This window comes from Chroicocephalus ridibundus, chromosome 7 (genome assembly GCF_963924245.1).
Source record: "Chroicocephalus ridibundus chromosome 7, bChrRid1.1, whole genome shotgun sequence".
Classification (NCBI taxonomy): Eukaryota; Metazoa; Chordata; class Aves; order Charadriiformes; family Laridae; genus Chroicocephalus; species Chroicocephalus ridibundus.
This window is the reverse complement of record NC_086290.1, coordinates 28,286,150-28,312,967: the sequence shown is the minus strand read 5'-3', so window position 1 is coordinate 28,312,967 and position 26,818 is coordinate 28,286,150. Positions and strand designations below refer to the sequence as shown.

The 26,818-nt window shown below is 35.8% G+C and overlaps 1 protein-coding gene across 2 annotated transcripts in view; it reads left to right on the top strand.

Annotated features, from left to right (window-relative positions):
• CCDC141 (coiled-coil domain containing 141) overlaps positions 1–26,818 on the top strand; it is a 101,621-nt gene that overhangs the window by 17,704 nt on the left and 57,099 nt on the right. For both annotated transcript variants that reach the window (XM_063341871.1, XM_063341872.1), the window contains exons 4-7: positions 7,075–7,266; positions 9,498–9,606; positions 12,345–12,598; positions 20,209–20,328. In XM_063341871.1, coding sequence (XP_063197941.1) covers positions 7,075–7,266; positions 9,498–9,606; positions 12,345–12,598; positions 20,209–20,328 — 675 coding nt within the window. The remainder of the gene's footprint in view (positions 1–7,074; positions 7,267–9,497; positions 9,607–12,344; positions 12,599–20,208; positions 20,329–26,818) is intronic.

Here is a 26,818-nt window from a genome sequence, read left to right as displayed (position 1 = left end):
TAAAGTCGTAGTTATTCCTGATGAAAGAAATTCAGATCCTGGGTCTTCAGTAGTGTGATGGGAGGGGTCTGTAGGACATTCCCTTTCCCAGGGCACATGGGAATCTTCTGAATTTCCCCAGCAGGGTCTATGAACATGGGTCTTCTAAAGTCCAGACAAAGTTAAAAGTTATCTTTAGTCCTCTTTCCTTTAAAATAGCCTGTCAAAGAACAACATAAACTCCATGTACTTAGTGCTGGGTGTTCCTTGAGGTCTTCGGGGTTGGTGGGGCTTTTTTTGTTGTTTGTTTGTTTGGGGTTTTTTGTTGTTTGTTTTTTTTTTTTTTTGGTTGGTTGGTTTGGGTGTTTTGTTTTGTTTAGGTGCTGGTTGTTGTCTAATACAAAACGAATTTTGCTCCAATGAGAAAATTTTCTGTAAAGCTTTCAATATAATTAATAAACTTAAGAAATTAAGCGGATCACGAGCTGGTTAAATGCTTCAAAGTGTTAGCCTGCTCTAGCCTCTTTGGAAGTCAGAAAGGAGAGCAGTATTGATTTCCTTGCACCCTAAGGGTCAACGCTTATGCTTTGGAGTGCAAATAAACTTGTCAAATATATTAGGATATGGAGGTAGGAGAATGGGTTTGCATACACTAGTAAACGTTGTTATTTGGCCATGTTTTGCAAAATAAAAATACTACGTGCAAGTCTGAAAAATACCTGTAGGGATCATGGAGCTATACATGCAGAGTGATTTTAAGCTAACTTATGACCAAATTCCAAACCACGGATTTCTGTGAACGGTTGCCATAAGTATGATATGGGAAGTGTTTAGAAAAAAAATATATTTTTATTCATCAATTCAATTAGCTAGCATAAACTGTTGAATTGAAAGTACCTGAAGATACAGTACCCCGTAATGGTTGCTTAGTTTGAGAGATTCACTGACTATCCTCCTAATAAATGCCTCTAAGCATCTGCTGGAAAATGATTGTTTGTGCAGAGCTTGCTACGAGCAGTTTACGTCTATAAAAGCGATGCCTGGGGGCAGCCTTGCATGAGCCACCCAAATGGGACCAACGTTGTTGTCTTAACACTATTTCTGAGTTGCTGACGCAAGAAGGTGGTAATTTATTCTGCCTGTTCATCCAGTACTTGGTAGTTTTTTTAAGCTATTGAAAGTCAGATTTAGTGCTTAAGAAAAGTAGAAATGATCAATGGGCTGGGAAGAAGAGTAAAATGCCGCTCACTGCACAACTTTTTTGTTATACAGGAAAACTTTATTGGTTTGGGAGAAACTGCTATCTACTTTTAAAGAGCTGTTTAAGTTAAACTCTACATAAAAAATACGAGTGAATTGAACATTAGCAGTTTTATTGAAAGACAGTTTTTTCATATAGCAAAAAGAAAACCAAACCCTATAATGATTACTCTTGCACCTGCCCCAGGTGTTGCTGGCTCAGAAATGCATTTCTTCTTCTGTCCCAGGTTCTCCTGTCTGGCTCCTGTTTCCTCTTTCTTTTTCTCAGCTGGGATTATGTACAGCCAGGGGTAAAAGTGAAGAGATGTTTACAATGCACAGAGAAATGCCATGGGTACAACTGACAGGATTTTCCTGTACTCTAAGCAGTTCCAGAATATTCGACTATAGAGCAAGTTTGACTGGACTTTTCAGGCTTGATCAGGCTAAAAGATATTTTTGGGTTTTCTCTTTTTTTATTGCTACATAAACAGCTTGAGGACTTTAAAATCCATTAATTCAGTAGCTTTCCTATCGAATATTATACTGAAATGAAATGTGAAGATCAGATGCACATACTTCAGTGAAACTTTTTGTAGCCCTGCATAAAATTTACCAAGATTTAGAAATATTGTGAATAGTTTGTACCTTGGTATGATCTTTGTGATACAAAGCCTCTTTTTTCCTCTAAAGCTAATCTTAGCTATGTAACATTGAAATGAGATAATTCTGTAGCAGCAGAGACATACAAATATCTAAGCATGTTTGAAAACAACTTTGTAGCCTGTAGACTTCAACTAAAAATGCCTACCTATAAATAAAAGAGTAAACTGTTACAACATGAAATAATTTTAACTTAGTAAAAATAAAAAAAACACACCCACGATGATCTTTCACATTCTTTAGAACCTTTGGAGGTAAGAACCTTTGATGAAGCACAGCACTTACAGCAAAGAAGTAGTTGGGAAGCGATAAGCTGACTTTGGGTTATCTCAGCCCTGGGCTGGAACATCTGCTGAACCGACCTTAGACAAAGTGCAGAGGAAGCAAAAAAACAGAGGACAAATGGCTTTTTCAGTAATAACTATCTCTGAGGCTGAGTGGTCTGTACACTCCACGCTGCCTTATGTTTCTGTCCTCACCTGGCAAATGACGGCTTCAAGAAACAATCTCATGTTTTCCCTTTTCACTAGAGCCACACTTTGCAGGTTGGAAATAAACTGGGGGCTTTCAGGGACTCCAGCTTTCTGCAAGACTCTTGAAGTGGCTGGAAAGTGAGGGGATGTGAATCTCCCCCATGGTATCAGCTGTTAAAATTGTGGGTATGATTTATCACTTGCCTGTTCAGGGTAGGTAGCTTCCCAGAGAAGCAAGTACCCTCACCAGTTTCTAGTCTTCTCACCAAATTTTAGAACAATCCAAACCATGAAAATTTTAACACTGCGTAAAAGTGAATTGACGCTTGGTACTTGAACTCCAACATGAACTTGCATTTTCCTACTAAAAGATTGTACAAGTGAATTAAAATCAAAGAATCAAAAAGCCACATGGATGTAATTTGTTGTAGGACATAAGCCCTAAATTTTAGGTCTGTTTTAAAACAAACTTTAGGACATAACAGCAATTTCCTAGCGTTGGGAGATAAATGACAAGAACGGAGAATGACCCAGTCTGCACATGAAACCTTTGTTCATTATTTTTGTTTTGCCTTTCAAGTTCTCTTCATACGCCTGCATTCATGAGTAGTTAAGCTATTGGAAAAATGAATGAAATCCATAAACGTTATTTATTTTCCATTTTTATAGCTTTTTAAAAATTCATATTTTATTTCCTGATTCATGATCCTTTTAGAATATTCTTTTTCTAAATGCAAAATAGCGTTAGTGTTGAATTTGGGTCTTGAATGCTATAGCTTTGAGTAAGCTGAGCTGTTAGGAAAGAGTGAAACATTTTTGTGTGTCCTGTAGACAAGCAGAGCTCTAGGCATTTTCTGTTACCATATGTAGTTAGAAAATATCGATTATTTTGAAACTGGACAGAGAACAAAGCAATGTGACATGGAAAATTAGTAATAATTTCCTCTCTTTTGTGTCTGAAAAGCTAGTCAAATTATCTTTGTGCCTTCATGGTACAAAACCATTGTTTTATACTGTGCTTTTATTGAGGTAGCCTTTTAAAATTATCTTGCAAGCAGTCTGGCTGTGTTTTCAAAATAGATTTTGAGAATCAATATCTATGTCTGTTTTGAATGACTGTAAATGTCATATCCTGCCTTTATGTGGTCTGTGAAATGTAATGAATGATAACAGGAACAGCTGGCATTAGAAGGGAATTGGAAGACTAAAATACATTTATTGAATGTATAGACTCTTTGAAGAGCATCATATTATAGTTATGGGTGCTCATTTACCTATTGGCAAATGGCTTCAGTTAGAGAAATTGTTCATTAGTATTCCTTGTGCAAAAGCTTAGAAACAAATTTAGTGGCATAATTAGTAAGACGAAAAAGAAATAGCACATGAGTCTAACTACCAATTTTACTAGCATTTTATGACACAATACAAATGTGGCTGCACTGTTAATGATTAATGTAGGTTTGCCTTTGTGCTGGATTTGTTTTTATTGTGAAAATCCCTGTGTCTGAAGTGGAAAATAGAGGGTGGTGCCTGATAAGGTGGTATTTGGGTAAAGTGGCCTTTCCAGTGAAGTAACTTCTTTCTTCCTTTTGGTATTGTATTGACCATTGGAGATTTTAAGACCTTACCTAAAATGCAGTGTTCTCAAACAAGTGAACAATGTAGACAAAGATGTGCAGCCATCATGCCTGCACGTTACTTCTGAAGGCAATTACCAGTGGGGGTTAAAAACTCCCAAACTTCATTATTTTCAGTAACTGTAATCTGTTTTCTAAGAGAGGCAGAAATACTATATATTACCATTTTGCTAATTTCCCAGTTCCTTGATAAATATCAGTGAAAATAATCCCTGACTTTTAGTAATTTTTAAGTGAAAACAATGACTGCTAGCATATTGAATCTGCAGATTTTTTTTCTAACCATCACTTAGCCTTAGAGTGAGCTTTTTATTTTCACCAGGATGATTTTAACTGAACACTTAGAATTCTGATGTCATTTTATGGAATATCTATTTCAGGTGTCTCATAAATTAATTCTCCACTAAAAGCCGATATTCCTTACAGGATTGTTTCTCGAACAATAAGATGTTTTTCTGTACTTATGCGATGTCTGAAAGAAGTGTCGTGATTAGGAAACCAAACAAATGAAGGAAAGTGGGCATAATTGAGTCACAACAGCAGAATTTTCCAATTTTTTTTATTGTTTACCTTATGGCATTCACTTTTTCAAATGAAGTCAAACTTATCAGCTAAAAGCAAATGCTTGGTGTAAAGAAGTTTGAAAATCATTTTACGTCAAAAGTATTGGTAAAGCATTTTCAGCTATATCTAGTAAGCACTCTGAAGTATGTCTACATTAAAATCATCCTACTCTGCCATCACAGGGCGATGAAGTCACATCTTTGTGTATTTCGTTCGTTCATCTTCTGTCATGTATTTCTTTTAGTCTATACTTTGGCCTTAAAGCTTCCACAAGACCTTCACAAGATATTTTCTTCTTGGTGCTAGGAAACAAAACAAACTTCCTTTAGGTCTGTTAGTCAGGATTCATCCAACACGGGTAGCACTAGGCAGTTAGCACTTGGAGTTTAGCATTTTTTGGAGATTGAACAAAGAACAAAAGCTTTGTTGACTCTGAAGAGATTGTGCATATATTTAGGAAAATCCAGTATTACATGGAAAATGTAATTTTTATGGCTTTGACAGTATAAAAAATATTTGAGAAATAATGATGCCAACCAATAAAAGAAAAATCAAGAAAGAACTGTGTTAAAGATTCCAGTGAAAGATGGGTTTTCATTTAAAATTTTCATGAGCTCAGATCATTAATTTACTATTATAATTATTTTGATGAAGCTGGGTTTTAGATTTTGTTAATTGTACAACCATATAATCTCTGCAGTTTAAAAATTGTCGTGAGTCTGTGCTGCACTCTTATTTCTAATAATAAGGATTCTGACTGCTGCATGTAAGACTAGAAAAACACCTTCAGCAACCATTTGTTACTTTGTCAGCTAGGTAAATATTCTTGAATAAAAGTTGATTTGGAGTACTTTGGATTAGATTCCTAAGGCCATCTGTTTTTCCTGATCTGATTCTTGTTTCATTGTGGTACAATGGAGATATAAACCAGTTGCTATCAGTAGTTACATCAGAGTGACAGTATCTACTCTATGCAAATGACCTAATTTAAAGTCAAAGCATACTTTTAAATAAATGTTAATTAGATTTCTACTTAAATACAGAACAGGTAGCATTTGGGGGATTTGAGCTTTTATTCTCATATTATGAGGCAATCAGGATGGGGATTCAACAGAAAAAAAAGAACTGGTTTTATACAAGAACTAGACAAAGCAGCAGTTCCCATTCCTGGTATTCAAAAAATTACATGGAGCGTGTATTGTTCTCTAGAATGCTGGCTTTTGATCAGATGCTCTTTTTGATGGATTTTTCACCAAACAGTAAGTATGTATTCATGTTGCTGATAATGACTTTTCTATATACTGTAGAAAAAAATGGATTTGTTGGAGCTGGTCTTATGCCTGTTAATTCTAGCACTGTTTGTTTTCAAAGTTGTCAGTCTGTAAAGTCAAGTTAATTTCATTCTTTTTTTTTTTCAAAGAAAAAATACAAGTTCCATAGCGTATTATACTGTTCTCACAGTACTGCTTTTAGAGACAACTGATGAGCCTCTTCAAGCTGATATCTTTGTGTAGTATACAAAGTCTAGGGAGGATTGGAGGTTATGATTCTGTGTTTAGAGCAATAAAGCTTTCTGCAATTTCCTCTTTTCTGTTGGATATGTCAGGAGAATTCAAAGATTTCAATTCTTTAGCCTTTATTAGAGTCTGTGTCATGAGAATGAGTTATCGTAGATTTTAATTTGCCTAATATAGATTTCTTTTCCCATTACACATTCATGTGATAGCATCTGTAATAACAGCAGAAATTGGCACTTTATTAATTCATGCTCATAATAAAACCCGAGATTGTGTGTGTGGGAGCAGAAATAGAATATAGTACTAATGCTAATCAATTTTTCTGACACACTTACGATTTTTAACATAAGCTGGAAATAGCCCAGCAGTTATCTTTCTCACGGTGAGAGCAGTAAAGGAAATGAAATACGGTAGAATGATTTTCTTGACAATAGGGTATTATTATTTGGCAGCCAGCTTCAGCAATGCAGCAAGCTGAACTTGAAACATTGCATAAATTTGGTGCTTTTCTCAAATATGTGCATATGTTCAAGCTACTCTTGTCTGGATTGCATTGAAGTCATCGGAGACCTATGAGTAAGTTACCTTACAAAATTTTAAAGCTTGTAATGTCATGTAATATAATATGATGGCTTGTGAAAGATCCAAAATACCTGTGTTTTTACCACTTCCAGCAAGATCTGTGTTTAAGGAGGTGTAAACTCATTTGAATCTAAATATTAGAGATAGAATGATAAATTCTCTTAATGTTGTTTTTAAAATAAATTTCATAAAAATATTGCCTCAAATGCAGATGAAATTCAGAAGCTTACTCTGAAACATGCAGGAACAGCTACAGTCCTGTCACTAGGAACTAGAAAGAAAGCAGGAGTAGGAGACTTGTAGGTAGTTTATTAGACCCACTGAAAAAGTATCCTGACACCAGAATCAGCACAGTGTTTTGGATTCTGTTCATGGTTTTCTTATGCGTTTTTTGTTTGGGTTTTTTTTTCCCCTCCTCAGGCATTGGAAGACCAGGTATGGGACCTGCTGCATGAAGCAGACAAGGCTGCAGAGGAGAACAAAGAAAAGAGTCAGGTTTATGATGCCATGGCAGAGACTCTTGGGGATGCATGGGATACCCTCATTGTTATGTTAGAGAAGCGACAGGCTCTTCTGGAACTTACTTCAGTGTTCTTTGAAAATGCTCTGGAGGTTTGTATTTAAATTAAATTACTCTTAATTTGAAACCTCCCACATCTTAGAGGTGCTCTGTCCTCTGTAATTTTACTCCGTTATATACATTCATTGCATTCCTAAAGGCTGGAGCAATTAAAAAAATAAAAATTTCTACATGCATCCTTCTTTTTCACTTTCTGGATTGTTCAGGATGAAACTGGACAAAAAACCATATAGACTTTAAGAAATATCGTAGTCATGATGTCTCCAAAATTAGTACTTGACTGAACATGTCAGCGAAAAATGGAACTGGACAAAAACCTAAAGTATGTAATTCAGTGGCTATGGACGTTCTGCAGAATATCTTTCATTCCTTATGATTCAAATTATTTGGCATTAAAAGAACTAAGTTCTCAGATGCCTTCACTAATGGTTACTGAAGATTGGTCACTGAAGGTTTTACACTGGAATGTTCATACAGCTACTTTAATTATGCAAACTAAACATTAGTTTAACTTGCCCGTCCCTTACCTGAGACTTCCACATGCTGATGTGTACAAAAGGACAATTGCGTGAGCCCAGAGACAGATTTCAGAGTGTTGTCTTTTTCTGTTCACCATTCCTCTGTATCTCTTATGCTAGTTCACTGATACATGGGCAGCTAAAGCATGGCGACTCCATGCCCTGCAGGTGTGTGCTCGCTCTGTGTGGCCTCACATTCAATTCTCCCCACATCCCTGGAGCTTTGAAGAGTTTAATAATTCTCCCTGATAATTTTGGTTCTACAATAGCCCATTGCCACCTATAAATTACAGAAGCAACCATTCTACTGCTAACTGTCCAAAGAACTTTAAGATCAACAATCTACTAATTATTGTGTCCTAACAATGTTTGTTATACAAATAAATTCGTACAGAGTTGGCATAAGTGTCACTATGATAAATTCTGTACTACCAAAGGTTGATCTAGTACAGACAAAATCCTTAAGGGTCTAACTGAATTGCCCCTGGAACGGGTTTATATCATTAAAACAACAAGCAGCATCTGGAGTACAGCACAAATCATACCCATTTTATATATATATATAAGGGAAAAAGAAATCCAATATCAATTTAAATAGAGTTTCTAAAACTTCTTATGGAAAGGCTTTTCTTTAAATGACAGCCTGTGATTATGGAAATCTTTGTTTTATTGTGATAAAACACAAAACACATCTCAAGAATAGTCTTTAGTGAAAATCAGGACTCAAATCTCAAATGCTGATACCTAATGGATTTCCTTTATAGCATGCAGGTCAAGCGGGTGAAAAGTGTGGAACAATAGAGAAGACAGAAAAAGCAGAGTGCTTGCAGAGTACATCTCCCTTAATTTCACCATAGGTTTCTACATCTTGGCTTACACTGAAACAGAAGTTTGAACTCTGCTGGTTTCTTCATTCCTGAAATGAAGAAGTAGAATTGATAAAGATTGACGAAAATGCAGAGTTATGTGTCTCAACTCTCTCTGAGCTACTCATAGTTGAAATTGCACGTGCAAATGTGGAAGCCGCACAAAGAATTCCAATCCCAGTTTTAACAATCTCAGTATATTACAAAATCTGCTCTAGATCTCCCTGAAACACGGCATGTTTCTATATTTAAAATATGGAACCCATGGAAAAATGAGCTGTAGAGAAGTAATCTAACTTCAGTCTTCCTTACAGAGATGCTGTTTCCCCGCTATAATTAATTACCGTGTTTGCCATAATATTAGTTAGCTTAAATTTGCTACTCATTTCTGCCTTCAAAAGATTGCTTTGAAGATTTTATCTCTGTCTGATGTTGCCCTTAATTTTTTTTTTTTCCCCTCAATACTTTAACATTAGAAAGAAGTTCTGGGAAGGAGACCTAATTTAAAGGCTTCATTCATGTTAAATGATTTTACTCAAGGCTTTGAAATTAACAGATTCTTCCATAAGAATTTATTTTCAGTGGGTCTGAAGGCTAGGTAGGAAAGGTGATTCATAAAATGACAAACTGTAATTAGAGAATATGTAAACTGAAATCTGGGTTCCCTCAATCAATGAGAACCTCAAAAACCCAGAAGGTGCATAGAGGCCACAGAGCATCTGTATCTGTCAGTCACTTGTCTGTCACATCACTTAAGATGCCTTTTTCCAAGAATTTACAAATTCTCACGAACTTTCCTTATAATTCAGAGATTATGATGAAGTTCTGTGAAAGAAAATTATACCATGTTTCTTCTCACCCTTTGTTTTCTTAATGCAGTTTGCTGTTAAAATTGATCAAGTTGAAGATTTCCTGAAAAATGCACAAGAGTTTGACAATATTGACTCTTTGAGGGAACTCCTTCTGCAACAAGAACATCATACTAAAGGTACAAACAGTATTCTATTCCTGAGGGTGCGTGATCGTCCATTGACTCCTGGAAGGATGAGTTTACTCTTCCTGTGCATATTTTAAAAAAATATTAATTAAATCTTAGAACAAATATCAAAATATTCTATTTGGAAAAATATAATGCTGAAATAACTCTTTATCAGGCTTCCTGAAAGATATGAAACTCCTGGTTTTGAGATAGCTCTCTTACGGTTCCATCTTTGCTGCTGCAGAGTAGCTAGTGGTAAGCTTGTATTCTGATTTCAAGGCAGTCCAGGTCAGGTGAGCTGCTAGGAAACCAAGCTGACTTGGATTGGCAAACAAGTTCCAAAACCCTCCCTCTGTTCCACGGGAAAATTCATCAAAGTTATCAAAGCTACCAATGAATTACCATTTTCCTATGGAAAACTTTGCGTTAGAAAATTTCCAATCACCTCTAGTAACAATCCCCTATAAAGTCCTACAGTTTCTTGACAGTGGCCAAGGGAGAAGTCCGCCCTCTTCTTTCCTTTGCCTAGGGATGGGGTTTGAAGCAGAAGTGGTGATGTGAGGGTGAGAGCTATGAGGTCGAGGTAGCAACTAGCCAGTTTCAGAATCTATTTGCCTATAATTGTTCCCTGCGTTATGGCTTCTGCCTTTAAGGAGTGGGGCTGTGTTTCACTTCCCCATTGTGTTGTCCAGTCTGTTCCAATACAGTCTGCAGCTACCATTGTAACACTCTTGGAAAAAAGGCCCTCTCCGCTTCCACCACAACTTTCCTGCACATACGTTTTCCTAGACAAATTCTTCCATGTGACCTCTTCTTGTTCATTCAAATTTTCACATGAAACACCTACTGCCATGTTGTAGTACTCTTAGATCAAAAAGGGCAAAAAAAAAATTTTCTCAAGATCAATCTCACTGTGTGGCTACTTCAGACACCTTTGCAATTCCATATTATTCTGTATTTTTTTTATAAAATTTTAAGACTCCATCTTTGTAATTTTAACCAAGTTTTGCTATAAGATTACTAACAACTGGCAGAACATAATTATACTTTATTATTCACTAGTGGAGTACCAGCTTAAATATTTTTAGCTGCCTTTAATGGCAGGTATTCTTCTCAGGAGACTGAATTGAACTTGGGTAATTCTAATATGGGTTTTGGGGCTTCCAATTCGATCTTCATGGGATCAAAGTGCTCATTATGCAGCAATTTTATCTGAAGTATCTGGCAGTAATTTTTTTGCTGAAAGGAGGATATATAACTGCAAGAATTAGATGAAATGGTTTGCCAGAGAAAGACTGTTTTTTCTGAGATTGAGGAGTGGTTGCAATTGATTGGCTTCATAATCCATCTTAATCACATCAAATTTGTGAAAGTGATATTGGGCTATTTGATAAAAAACTGTGTGTATTGCATTCTGTGGGAGGGATACCATCTACCCTCTCCAAAGTAAGGTGGCTGAAAATATGACCTTTACAAAGTACTGGCTCTACCAGTCTGTGATGAGTAGTTTATCACAAATGTTTATCACCAGTAAAAAAAAAAAAAGTGGTTTTGAAACAAATACATTTCAAATCAGGATAAAAAAGGTGAAAACACAGGAATTATCCTCATTTATCTATTTTTATATGTATTTCATTTTGGATGGACTGAAATGGAACGTTTTGGATTAATACCACCTTTCTGTAATGCAAGAAGCAAAATGGGCAGGCTTGTTGCAGTGAGCTCATGGAAACTAAACTCTCTTGTTAGCCCTTGGTGGCTGGAGAAGTGGAGACATTCCGCATCTCTATCTCCCTAGGTTCTCCATATGAAAAGTGGAGATTTAGGGTGCTTTGCCTTGAGTTACCAGTACACATACTCAGATGGGAAGATGAATGTTTCAGCTGTTTGCTGCCTGTTATTGGTTGCTTCACTAACAGATCCTTGCAAAAGTTCTTTTCTTATACTTTTCTTCATGCCTACCTTGCCTGTTGTTCTGGCTTGGCTCTTCTTCCTCATTCCGTACCTAAAAAAAATTTCCCTTTTCATTTGAAAGACTTATAAACACTGATCGTTGTCTGTTCAATAAATTTTGTACTATGTGCTTTTAAGGAGCTGTAACAAAGATAGACACATGACTAGTAGGACATTAAAGCGTACTAGTCCACTGAATTTTAACCCTGAATGTATCTAGGTAGAGGTTATTGAAAGAAGGTAAGAATTCCTGATATTATTGACTTAGTCATAAGGTTATAACAGCACCCAGACAGGAGTACTTTTTATTTCAACTTCTGTAAGGGACATAAAGACCTAAATTTTGCTTGCATTACTAATGAAAGACTACAGAGGCTACTGACCCATGCAAAAAGCAGGGTAGGAAATTTCTCTTCAGCTTACCTGAGGATAGGGAAAACATCAAAAAGAGGTCAGGTTTGAGGAAACTATATCAGTTATGGATTTTGTCTCAATGATTCTCAGTACACCATTATGTGTGTGTATAATATGTACCATTGTAGGTACATATATGTATGTGTATATGTAGTTATACTTTGTTAGGCTTATGTAACAGCTGTCCAAACTGAAATATCTTAGGAGATATACCTTCTAAAGTAAGCATTCACAACTTGTTCATGCAATGCATGAAAATGCATTATGCTTATATATGTAAATAATAGGTAGTTCTAAAAATACTTGAGTAGTACTTGAAATATGCTACCAGAATTAAAAAACACGTAGTTTTCTTTCCCTATGAAATTCTATTCTTACAGAGCTTTTGGAGAGGTCACTTGCGCTTTTAAACAAAAGCCAAGAGCTAACTGAATTCATAGAAGAATTCAAGTGTGAGGGGCCAAATGCAAATCCGGAGCTGATTCAGGGAGCCCACAGCAGCTGCTTGAAAATTGACAATCTCCTTGAAATGCTACAAGACAGGAGACGGCAACTGGACAGATTTCTTAAACATCAGCGCCAAGGACTGGAGCAGGTTCTGCAAATTTGTTTGTGGCATCAACAAGAGAACCAGGTAAGACAGATAATATTAAGGCAAGTCACAATAAAAAAAAAAAAAGTCTAGCAACTGTTTTACAGTGGAGACTATAACAGAAAAGGAACTTAAATATATTTATTAGGCCAATAACCCTGGTCCACTTCTATTTGAGATTGTAACCTTTGAATATTTGACTTTGTAACTATAACATCCTAATAATTTATTTTAATAGAACTTTAATGTCTTCAAAAGCACTATTTCCATTACATGGGTCTCTCCTGTAAGTTATCAAATGTGGTACTTCAAACCAAACTAGATTTCTTTCGGATTGAATTCCCAGCACAAACAAACCTCTAGGCACATGAGCAATAACAGTAATTGATAACAGCAATCACAACTGCAGCAGGCTGTTTCTGGACTGGTTAGTTGAAGATATAACATAGGTAGCCAGTTGGTGTGTCTGAAAGCAGAGGAGTATTTTGTTCTTGGAATCAAATCAAAATTCTTTAGGGCACTGTAGTGATTGCGGGTTTTCCACACTTGCAACCTGTTTCTCTCTCTTCTTCTTTCTCCCCACTTAGCTCACATCTCTTACTGATTTTCAAATACAACCTGGTTTTGTACGTTCCTTTCAGAGCTGTGGTACAATTAAGTCTTACTCTTCCTTTTTATTCTTTCCAGTCCTACTGCTCGTTTTCCTTGTCGTTCCTCATCTCCCAGCATTTGGATCAGATAGCTTTTCTCTCTTTGTGCTCCACATTATCAAAGAAATTTCTGCAATGTAAGACTCATTTTCCTTGAGAAATGCCACGTAACTTCACCAACTTGTCAGAAAAAAGATACAGGGAGAGTCCTGCTCCACCTCTTTGGATATAAGTATGCTGAGAAGGAGGAACCTATGCAAATTTAACTGCCAAAGTCTAACAAGAGTAAAGCTGAGTTATTTTCAGTGTTTTGTAAATAGGCTAAAGTTTTGTATGGACCTCTGACAGTAGAGTCCTGATTGTGATACCTCCGTAAGTTTCTTTCTTTGCCTCCAAAATAAAGTTTCTTCCTGTATCAGAGGAAAATGTTAGAAACTGTTAGCAGTAGTCTATTCTGTAGGCACTAACTTTGCCTGTGAGGTTTTTTAAGATGAGAAGCACCTTATTTAACAAGCACAACTCTTTGTAATTTTACATAGAGAGAACAAAATAGTTAAGGTACACAAGCAAGCCGACAGCCTTATTTCTGGGGCACTCAATATCAGTAGCTGCCAGAAATAGAGCAAGAGTTCCTTATTTAATGATTAGATAGAAAAAAACCTCCCAAACAGATAAAAATAGTATGGTCTTATGCAAGTGTCATAATCTCAGTATGTAGTTATAACTACAAGGTGACAAAAATACTGAAAAACAAGGACTACAATATAGGAGGGCTGTATCTGTGTCTCTGCAAATCATTAGAAAACATACAGTGTTTGCTTACACGCATATTATTGCTGCTGTTTCTGGGTTGTTTTTTTTTTCAGTATTACCACATTACCATAAAAGAAAGTTCCTCAAAAAGAAATGTTGTTTCAAATTCTAATAAATTTACAACAGCTACAGCTGAACTTTCAGTGTCTGTCTAACTCACTACATTGGAAATATGTCCTATTTCATCTAGAAAAATGATCCTTTCTCTACATTGAGAAGTATTAGATATTACTACAATTAACCTGATCACATCAGTGTTATTCCATAGTATACGAACATGGAGGAACGTTCAAAAAGGGAACATTTCAGAAACAGCTTGTTGTTGAAAAGTAAGGGATAAATTTGGAGCCAAGCACACTTATTTAAAAAAAAAAATTAGAAAAAAATTTACATTGTCTAAGATGTGAATGTCATGATTTCATAAAATTTACCAGAGAATTCTACTTGTCCTCATCACATAAGGGATAAATATTTGGGAGTAACCAGCTAGAATTCACCCTAATTTAGATTAGATTGTAAATATTGTGAAGTGAATTTTTTGTGTGAATATTTCTATTTCCTCTCGGGTGTGTGCTCACATCACAAAGAGTAAGTATAGAAACAGTTTTCTACTGGCAAGTTTCCTGATAATCTGAAGAGATTGGCCAGTGTCTAACTACCTGGTAGCTCATACCTGCATCCGGTTTGAGGCTGGTGTACACATGGAGGGACAAAGTCAAATAGTTTTTAACATCATGCTTATCAGAATATACTTGTTTAGTATCCGCATTAGAGTCAAACCTGGTAAAATGTATGGTTTGTACATACATGGACAATTAATTTTCATGCATCATGGACAAATAATATATTCACATGTAAATAGAAACACTGGAAAATTAACTTTTACAGACTTTATGTTAAATTTCTATCTCTGGCCTCTGACACATTATGTATATATTTCTGAGTGATGACAGAAATTAAACTTGCAAAGCCTCTCATCACATCTGAAAACTAATATTCCAATCTCTACATGGAGTGAACTCCTCTTGATGTCTCATGATGCTACATATGCAAGAACAGCATATTGAACTCCCACCGACATTAATGGGAGTTCAGGGGATAAGAGAAAGCAAAGTACTGGAGATGAGTTCTGCTGTGTAATATCTAAGAGCGTATTTTTGCTCTTTGTATTGCTTCTGTTTCGCTAGGCATGACTCTAATGCAGAAGGCTGCGAAATTTGTGGGCTGCTTTTTTAAAAGAAAAGCCAGCAGCAGTAAAGATCACCGCTTACTACTTTGTTCTGAAGGACTAAAAATGCAGCACCTTCCTTTGACCTCTAATCGGAATGTGATGATCTGATAGTCATGATTGTAACATGTAGTATGTTTCTTTTTCAATATTTTCAATATGTGTAAGCATACTTACTTTATGCTTAGAGAGGGGTATTTGACCTTCCTTTGTGGAAGTGTAAGCATCATATTTTCTGATAATCTCTTTCATTAATGAAAATGAGAGGCAGATTGGCCTATTTTGTGCATAATTAGTTACCTTTGGAAGAAGATTTATGAAAGTAATTTTTCTTAATTGATCCAATTATGCATATATGGGACAATTAAAATTATTCATGGTACTTGGTCACATCAAGGGCAGCGATAAGAGGTGAGTAAAACTCAAAGGACAGGTGAGTACACCTACATTTGCTATCTAGACAGATATATGAGAAACAAACTATCTTGGTATAAGTCACAGTCGTAGCTAATGTGTAGAGAATTGTCTTAACATGGACTATGCCTGCTGGTGGTGTGCTCTTTGCTGATTTTTTTTTTTTTTCCCCAATAACTGTTCTCAGCATAGTGCTGCTACTGATGGCTAGAATGAAAACATGGAGTTTTTAATCTCAGGCAATTTGGAGGCAAATCTGCAGATTGTCATCTAATGCATAAAACTATTTGAATCATCAAAACGTTGTACGAAGTTCCTCTATGAAGTTTCGACTTCATGTTTGATTCCATGCACATTCTGTGAAGGCTTTCTTCATAAATATAAAAAATTGTATTTACAATGATTGCTAAGACATTTAGACCTAAATGGGTTTAAGTTATTCAAAACTCTATAATAAGATCAACTTAAGATTACTTCTCTGCTAGCTACTTCTGATGAAATCGTGGTACCAGTGACTTTGCCACTTTCTTAATTATGGCCATTGCCTCTCCTTTTATGTATTTCCAAATTTCTGATCTCCTGTTCTGTTTCTCCTGATAGTGATAACTTAGTTCCCCTTACTAATTTTGCATGTATGGGCCAACTCACAGGATTCCCAGGGTTTGATCTTATGTAAAAAAAATCCCCACATCTTGAAAACAAATGAGTTTCTGACATCCTGTCAAACTGACTCCATTGTTGGTCAGCCGTACTATTTCCTGAGAGTATACATAATCTTGTTAAAGTATGCACGTACCTATATGGATTACTTTGGTTTAATATCTCACAATTGCAAACATTCCCTTCAAAATGGAAACGATTACTCTTATTAGCTAAATTCTAAATAACTTCTGCATTTGGGAAGATCATGTAAACAAAGTCTTTCTTATAAAAACAAAAAAATGAGGCTGATAAAAGCGTACAGTGCTTTTGTCTACATTGGCAAGAAATATCACAAATGAAAAAGCCTGTTCCAATATATTGGAACTTGAAATGCTTTTGTTGACTGGTATACATCACATTTAGTGGTGTTTCGTGTTTTTTCTTTTTTTTTTTTTTCTATTTCCAGGGTCTTTTACAGTCCTTCACAAATATAACAAGCCCCTAGTATCTACTCTGGGACAATGCCATACTGATACTTAGTTTTTTTCCCATAAAAGATTATTTTATCATTCCTCTTCTTTATAAGGCTGTACTTGGTCATAGAAAAAACACTAAAGCCCAGACTTTAAACTGAAGTGCTGCATTCTTCTTTAAAAATGCGTCCGTGGTCCCATTTTGCTTTAACTTGTTATTTATGAAATTAGCCAAGGATGCTTCACTAGCAATGTTGTGAAGATAAATACATGGGGGATTGGGGAAGAGTTTTGGTAGTGTTGTTATGAAGAGACTGAAATGTCCCACAGATGAAGCAAGACAGATCTGTATTGTCATGGTGATGCCTTCACATAGTGATGTTAAAAATATTATTTGAGATTTAAGATAGTAAGTAAAGCATCAGCCACTCAAATACAGTGATTCATAGAATCATAGAATGGGTTGGAAGGGACCTTAAAGATCACCTAGTTCCATCCCCCCTGCCCTGGGTAGGGACACCTCCCACTAGACCAGGTTGCTCAAAGCCCCATCCAGCCTGGCCTTGAACACCTCCAGGGATGGGGCAGCCACAGTTTCCCTGGGCAACCTGTTCCAGTGTCTCCCCACCCTGACAGTAAAGAATTTCTTCCTAATATCTAGTCTAAATCTGCCCTATTTCAGTTTAAAACCATTACCCCTTGTCCTATCATTACACTCCCTGACAAAGAGTCCCTCCCGAGCTTTCCTGTATGCCCCCTTTAAGCACTGGAAGGCTGCTATAACGTCTGCCTGGAGCTTTCTCTTATCTGGGTTGAACAGACACAACTCTCTCATCCTGTCTTTGTAAGAGAGGTGCTCCAGCCCTCTGATCGTCTTTGTGGTGCTGCTCTAGACTCACTTCAGTAGGTCCATGCCCTTCTGTTGGGGGCCCCAGAGTTGGACACAGTACTCCAGATGGGGTCTCACCAGAGTGGAGTAAAGGGTCAGAATCACCTCCCTTGACCTGCTGTCCATGATTCTTTTGATGCAGCTCAGGATATGGTTGGCTTTCTGGGCTGTGCGTGCACATTGCCAGGTTATGTTGAGCTTCTTATCAACCAACACCACCAAGTCCTTTTCCTCAGGGCTGCTCTCAGTCTATTCTCTGCCCAGCCTGTATTTGTGCTTGGGATTGCTCAGACCCATGTGCAAGACTTTGCACTTGGCCTTGTTGAATTTCATGAGGTTTGCACAGGCCCACCTCTCAAGCTTGTCCATGTCTCTCTGGATGCCATCCCATCCCTCCTGCATGTTGATTGCACCACACAGCTTGGCATTGCCAGCAAATTTGCTGAGGGTGCACTCGATCCTACTGTCCATGTCACTGACAAAGATACCAAACAGTGCCGCTCCCAATACTGACCCCTGAGGAATGCCACTCACTACTGGTCTCCATTTACTTACTGTAAGTACGCTGTTTAGGGCTTGAGTTTTGTCTTGCTGGCTGGCTGGTTTGCTGACCTGGACTCAATGGAACAGGCAACAGGTAGTGTGGGCATGCAAGAAATACTTAACACAGAAAGTTGTTGGTTTCGTTCCTCCCTACCCCGCAGTTATTTGTTGGAAAACTTACTGCTTCTGAATTGACAGTGGGAAATGTAGAAAGGCAGTGGAAGACTATAAACATTGAAATCACCTGGACCATAATCAGTGCAAAATGAGCAGTTTAGCAACATGAGAAAAATGTTGAAGAGCCTTTGATTTCTGATATGGATTATTCATGGCAAACAGAGCAGATAATTTTTGTAAATGAATGAGAAAAATCTAATTTTTGAAGAACAGGAGTGATTTTAGATTTCAACCCATCAAGGAAAACAACTGTCTTTTTCAAACAGGTATATTAACCTCCTCTCCTTTCCCATCTCTCTACCAAAATCACTGAAAGTAAGATTCTGTGGGTTTCTTAAAAAGCAGTTAAATATTCCCAGCTGTTGCTTAAGAGCTAAGCTAGCACAACTGAAATCCCTCAGAGGTATTAGCCGTAGTGGAAGCCGACTGATTAAACTCGCTGTAATGGAAAGAAATATTGCCAGGTGGTAACAGGTAACACAGGGTTAAAGAATTACATTTTCCTCTGGCTGGCATTACAGAAATACTAGTTTGTTTTGATAAGCAGATACATGATACAAAGAACAGTCCTAATTCACAGAGAAATTTTTCTTTCCCTTTTAGCACAGTTTTTATTGTCCATTCCATTCATTTGTAGTTTGGTGGACCCATAGTAAACGTTGTGTGAAAATGTGCTTCCAAGAAAAATGTTTCAATCAGTAAGTTCTCATCTGGAGGATAAGAAATGAAGGCTCAGTAGTAAAATAATTTGTTTACTTTCCTAGCTCTGCTGAACCTCTGAGATAATGTGCCCCATTTTTTATTTGTATCTGAAAATGCTTCCAAGACATTTTAAAGGTTCTTTCATGTTTTGTATTGTCTAAATTTATTAAAAATAGGTCCCACATGAGCAGATGAAACAAAAATAGATCTGTAGTGTGCTATTAAAAGCTGTAGTACCTAGTACAAAGTAATTCTTAGTATGTCACGTACAATTTCAGTATAGTGGTGATTTTCCAGACTGAAAAGATTGGAGGGAAGTCTCCTTGATACTAATAGCATGTTCCGACTAATATTTTAAAATGCAAAGCTTCGCTGAGGAATTCTTGCCATGAGTTGTTTGCAAAGAAAGTGAGAGGTACCTACCGTGAATCAAGCAGAAATAAATGCAAGTTGTTCTGTGCAATTAGAAAATATATTTGTATTCTGCATATGTTTGCTGCATATACTTGCTGAAGTAAGTCTAGTAAGATGTAATAATTTCTTTTTTTAGGCTACTAAAGATTATTCCTTGTAGTATTATCTCAATAGCTTAACTGGGTTTTTCAAGCCACGGATGAAGAGGTTCTATGGAGAGGTCATAAAGCCTATTTGGTCTTTTTTTTCTTCTTATTTTTTTTTAAATATTCTTGCAAAAGTACCTATAGTCTTTTACTGTAAGCAAAGGGAAATTTTTAAGTCAATGTGATTCTAGGGAAAACATACAATATTTTTATTGTGTTATAAAACATACATTTATTCCATGTGTGACTATAACTTGATTTTTCTTTTACTGTTTTAATTCATAATTTGGTCATAATTGATGAATACACTTTTGTCTATTTTGTTACATATGTTACAATATGTGTTTGTTTTGACCACAATATTTTCCTTCTGCATTTATTAACATTTAAATAATACAAATGTAAGCATTCTGATAAAAGCATGAACATTAGGAATGAAAATTGAAAGGAATTAAAATCAGGGCTTCTTTTGTAGATGAAACTGTCTCATAGATATTGTAAAAAATGGACAATCGCTTCTCAAATTTTTCACTGACTGAATTCTTTTTACTATTTATTTAGGTAACATCTTGGTACAATAAAAACATCAGAGATTATTTTCACAAGCAAAACTTAGGCTCATCCCTGTTGGAAAATGAAGAGTTACTTCAAGAGCTTGACGAAATGGAAGTGAAAGTGAAAGTAAGAAATATCACTGATTGGTGAAGCAACTTTAAAAATGAGTAGCAAAGTGTGAACTCAGGCATTTAATAAGGAGTAGATACATGGTATATGTACATAAGATACATATTTCTGTGTATCTAAATGAGTATTTTTTAATTTTGCTTCTTTTAATGCAAGCCCACATGTGTCTCAGTGTTTTTCTCACTTAAAACTTTAAAAGCTATTGATAAGGTAAAAGAAGAGTAATCCTTGATGTTGTTATGTTGCTTTTTTTCAATTCAGTGATCAAGTTCCAGACTGGTAGTTTACATATTATACCATATTGCAAAAATAAAGAAAAGCAATTTTGTTAGAATATTACCTAATTTTAATGTTCATAAAGGATAAAAAGCTAGCCAGTTCTACCATAGTTCATTGTCACTGAGCTGTGTACGTGATTGGAAGAGGTATTTGCCCATTTATTTCTTGGGAATAAAAATAATTGAAAATATTATTTTCATTGTGAATATCAGTTTTCCAGAGAATAAATCCATTAATTACCATCACTTATAAAAACAAGATGGGATTAAAGAAAATGTTGATATAAAAAAAAAAAGGGTAATTGCATGATGTAAATTGCATATATTTAGAACCTTTTTTTAGACATTTCAGTTGTGCTTTTACCAGGTAAGTGCTGTTGTTGGGTCAGGATCATCCCTAACTGTATCATTTTCAATCAGTTGGATTTGGATAACCCAGATGATCAAGTAAGCTTTTTTTTGCCCAAAACCCATTCCTGTAGAAAAAAAAAAATCTGCTTAAAAAAGGGTATTGTGTTGATAGCAACTAACAGGTTTAAGATTGTTTACAGTTATGTTTCCTTGTAAGCTTTGTAGTTAAATATCATATCATGTTTGCCTGTTTGCATAATTTACATTTAACTGCTTCAAGGTTGTCAGGTAAGAAGAATACAATAACATTTGTAATGCTTCTCCAAGCACCAAGACAAAAAACACATTTTCTTCATCTGAGGAAGATGAGTATGAAAAGCTAAATTCTGCTGCAAAGCCTGAACAGACCTTTGGCACAAAAAAATCAGAATATAAATAACAAATGAATGAGCTGTGTGATATTTCCAGAGAAATAGGGACCCACAGAAATATTTGAGGTTTCCTAAAGTATTTTCCTAAAGTATTACTGAATGTCAGAATTAGCCAAATGATAGTTTATCCCCCACAATACACATTGAAAGGGTATTCTTGTAATTTGCTGTCTGAATTAGAAATGCACTGTAAGTGCAGAAAGGAGAGCAATATGCATTTTCATTTTGTATAACAATCAATCCTTTTCATGGTTGACCATCCAGAAGCTAACTTTGAACGATAACACTTGTTCTTACAGTTTCACCTAATGGTTCTTCTCCCATATATTACGTAATAGATCATTCATATCATCTTACTGAGTTGCCTTTTTTTTTTTCTTAAGGTCATTTACAAGTGTTTAGCGTTAAAAATCTTTGTTACACATCCATGTGAATTATGATGTAGAACATCCTATCTCTAGCCTTCTGCTGTTCTTACTAGCAGCATGTTCTAGCAGAGGGAAATGAAATTTTTGAAGTGGATGTTATTGAACGTGTTGGTTATGGTTATCATGTGCAAAAAAGAGTGGCCAGGTTGAACTGCATAATGCAAATATTGTTCAGGGGCTGAGTTATGGGGCTTTGTGCATTAGTTTTTACAGCACTGAGCTGTAGATGTTGATTCCAGAATAACGGAGGAGCCTTTCTTTTCCTTTCTTTTCCAAAGCCATTTTTCCTGTAAAATTTTCATTTCAGTTGGTCACACAGCATGATGCTGTTGTCCAGGGTCACTACTTTCATACAGTCTTTTCACCCCAGTAATGACACAAATTCCTGATAAGCCTGAAATTAGACAGCTGTTTTGTTCAAATGAGCCTACTTCAGAAAAAGGTTGTACTCAATCGTTATATCTGACCTTTCCTAATTACTACATAGCCTTCCGCTACTTTTTGTGCAGCTAGAAATTTTATTAAGCAATGCTTTTCTATTTTCTTCCAAATCACCTGTGAAGTTATCTAATATAATGTGGCAAGAACATATTTAGACATGTAATGATTTTAGAAATGCAGTACTAGCAATTTATCTAGCTTTCTGTAAAGCAATCATCTATAATTCTCAAAATACGTTTTCACACTGCATTCAGACCAAAAGCATATTGTGATGTATAACAACTCTGCTACATCTGTGCAACCTGATGTACTTTGCGGACAATGATAGCATCACTGTAAAATGACACTGTTCACCTTGCAACACAATCTGCTATAAAACATGCAACAAGTTCTGCTTTTTGGAGCTCTATGGCATAGATTTTACATATGTGCATGTGATCACCACACGTTTGGATATTTGCCTGGCAATTTTGTGGTAAAGAGTCATCATAATTATTTTCTATTTGTTTGATTTTTGTCTCATGAGATTTTTTTTCTGCAGCTTTCTCCCTGAAATCAAGAGTCATTATATACCTTGACAGTAACTTGTCATATGTGACAAAAGTGTAAAACACTCATAAAAATAATGCCAGACTCACCTGGAAAATTGGTGGGGAAAAAACTCCACCACAAAACCCCCACAATACATAGCTATGGTACCATTCATTGGAAAATCTTTGCGTAGAAATTAAATCCATCTTTTCAAATAGAAAGACAACTAACTGCATTAGTGCTTCAAAATTCTTCCACCTCTATTTTATTGAGTAATTGTTTAATATTTCTGATTCTTTAATGTTTTCTTGAGAGAAAAGCAGACACCAGTTTTTACTATGTATATATTGGAAGCAATGTCTTTAGCAATAGGAAAAATACAATATCCGTTTTTTCTAGTAATGCTAAATCTGCAGTTGGGGTTACGTTCCCTTCACTAATCCCTTTAGTGTCCAAGTTATGTTTTAATAAAAAAAAGTGAATATTCTACATTAATTTCAGACCGAGATGTAATTTCCAGAAGTCATCAGAAATTTTATCAGTTCAGGTAACTATTTTATCAGTTTATGTAAGAAAATACAGAAATGGTTGTGAAGAACATTTCAGTTTATGTTCAGGAAGAACTCTTAGGAATACCTTACTTGTCTAATTAATGAATTACATGCTTTTTCTGCAGCTTGGTCATTACTTAGAGAATAGTTGATGTCTGCTGTCATTTGTCTGGTTCCCCCATGCCAAAACTGCATGTTTCCAAAAAGCAATTAGGGGCTTTAAAATATTTTATTTATCTTGCTGCAAAAATAAAAGTAGATTTTGGTTAGAGTCTTTCCCATACTGTCTGAATGGCCATGACAATTTTAACGGCATTCTGCTAGAGGTAATAAGGACATTGATAAACTAGTCTTAAACTACATTGGGGTTTCTGTTTTAGGATCTGAAGTGGTATAAATTAATCTTTTCAAGTAACATTTCATATGTATACTATAGCTTTGAGGGTATGGTGAAAAGTTTAGATATAATAGATGTGCAGAGCAAGTGTAGATGTTCTCATAGGGAATAAGGTAGTGGAAAGTTCTGGTATCTGAACTGTTTCACACAAAGGAAATACACATGTGTGTACTTACCTGTATTGTTGCATTAAGAAGAACAGGACAATTAATTTGCTGAAATAGTTCACAGGCTGGCCTACGAAGGATCTAAAGATTATCACCTTATTTATGTGACTGGGCTGAGAGAAGAAAGGCGAATGGTTTATTATGTTCTCTAGCTGATATCTTACTTTTGCTAAGAGGTGAAACCACTGAGAACATTACTGCTGTCTTGTACAACAATCAAGACCAAAGATAAAACCAAGCTTTCATAATTGGGGAAAAAGGCCCTCAACCATCCCAAAAGTTAAAGGACCACCCCCTGAAGATTTGAGAGAAGAGACAGATTTAGGAAATCATGTTTCAATGGGGATATCTGCTGGCACTGATTATCTTCTTGCTGTTACATTTCTATGTGTATTGGAGGTGCTTGGCATGGTAAAAAAGAACTGTCAGCACCACTTTGTGGCCAAGTAACTTTAGAGATGAAGAAGAGTAGTTTTCTAAATTGTTTGCATTTTGTCTTTTTCAGGACTGAAAAATGCTGGAATCAGTCCTCCTTTTAATACGGATTAGTAGCAAGACAAGAGAGTACTTTTCTCTTTTAAAGGTCTGCATGCTTATTGGGTCTGGAGTAGCCATGCTAGGGTAATAACACGCTCTGATGAGATCTCAGGATGGTTCTTGATGACCAAATTAAATATCACTATGAATGGTATTAATGGCTCTATTTGTTATCATTAACATAAGGATCGAGAATATTGTATTTACCTGCTTTTTTTCCCCAGATCTCACAGCTAATTCTTAGATACGTGGAAAAGTTATTTCACAGGTAAATTTCTGTCTGGAGCTCTCCCCTCTCTCTGGCCCTCCTGGATGGCTGTGCTCCTTTGCCATTCTCTGCATGGATCCAAACTCATGCTATCCAGATCATCTTGCCAGTTTTTCTGAGACTGGCATTCTACTGAGGTTTGACGAATATTGCTTTCCATCCATGTAGCAGATGTTTTAACCCATTCCTATATTTTGATAGCTAGAAAAAAAACATGTAAATAAAAATAATTTTTCTTTACAGGTAATTTTATTTTTACCTAAACATTCATCTTTCACATGTGGCAGATATAAATATACATTTATCTGTCAGATTCTTCTCACTGTCTGATTTTCCTGTAGTGCCATCTTGGGAGAGTGCTCATTTTCTTTCTACTATTTTTTGTTTAATCATTTGGGCTTTTTGGTTTGGGTTGGGTTTTTTGGTAGGTCCAGTCCGTCTCTGCATTATCTTTTAACATCTCTTACTAATTTTCTGTGAGGTGACTGACTTTGATTTTTTTTTTTTCCTCTTTCTGTCTGTTGATTCTAAAAACTCACTGTTAAATACAGTGATATAGTCATCCACTGAAGTTCCCAACAAACAGATCATATGGTAATTGTCACAATCCTTTGCAGTTGTATTAGTGCACACTCTTTTATTGGTAATTTGGGGGAATTATATGATTATATTGGTAGTTATACTGTAATGTAGTAATTGAAGGTAAAAGCCTTTCAAATATTCACATGGGCTAAATTATCAGTGTACCAATGTATCTAGTGAATCAATTTCAGGCAGAAGTCAGGCTCAGAAAAAGTTCAGTTGTGAACGTTTTTTGCAATATGAGAGAAGGGGCTAATTTATCCCAGACCCTAAAAAATACATATTTTTATACTTAATTGGCTTGTGGTTTAAATGCTAATTTATCTACTATATGGGTCACATATAGATGTGTTTCAAGGTTTTCTCAACCTAACCCTAGAATATTCCAGTGAAGACAATTTTGCACAACTTCTCACGTTTTAACCCAAAATTAAAAGTTTTAAGTAAAGAAGTGTTTATGCTATAGACCAAAAAAGCCCATTTATCCCACAATAGTTGTTTAATAACAAGATAAAGTTGTAGGTATTTCTACTTTACAGGAAATGTTCAAGACTTTTACTTAAAGCCACAATGATTTTAATTCATGAGTTTTAAGACTCTTGAAAAATATCTGATTAATCAAGGAAGCTAGAAAGCTCAATTTCCTTGCCAAAAGGAATAGTAAAAGCAAGTGTTTAAAAGACTCACTACTGTGAGATAAAGTTAGAATAGTGACGTGAGCTAAGGAGACCCATTGAGTATAGGCGCATACGGTGCAATGTGTCTTTAACAGGTCAGAGGCAATCACAAGTGTTTCTTGACAAATTGAAAAGTCAAGGTAATAGTAGGCTTTGTGTTCCTTTCAGGGAAAATGAGTAACAAATATCTCAGTGCTGACTGACAGATTGTTATGAGTTTAACACGTAAGAGGCTGAAGGACAGAAGAAAAGGACAAAGATTCTTCCACTGAGTTTGTATGTCCTGTTGAGGGAAAGTATAGGCTCTTTATGTATAGAAACATCTCCTTATAAATAGAAAGATGAAAATTAAATTGTTACTAGCAATTTCATAGAAAGTTGAACCAAGTTTGAGTAATGATCAAATAGCATTGCAAATGACCCTAACTACATTTAACACCCTCAGAGAGTTTGCAAGGTTGTAATGTTCATGGAATATTTTAAATTATAAATTATTAAAACAAATAGGTTTTTCGAGCTTTTGTGAAAGTTAGAGAAGAAGCTTGCCACAGTATAAACAAGGGCAGAGTTTAACCTCTGCTATAAGATCGCCTAAAAGTTGCTATTGGGCACATTGAATGAACCAAACAAATTTATGAATGTTGTAACTGTGATATCCTCTTATAGGACATCATTTCACTACAAGTTGAGTCATTTTCTTGTAATTAGCCTTGCCTGCTGTAATTGTAATTTACACATTGCGATACACTGAAACAATTCAGAAGTTTTTTGGTTTTCTATATCTGCTTCTAAGCTAACTATAGACAATGTGTTACATTGAAATACACATTTTTCATTCTTGCATAAAA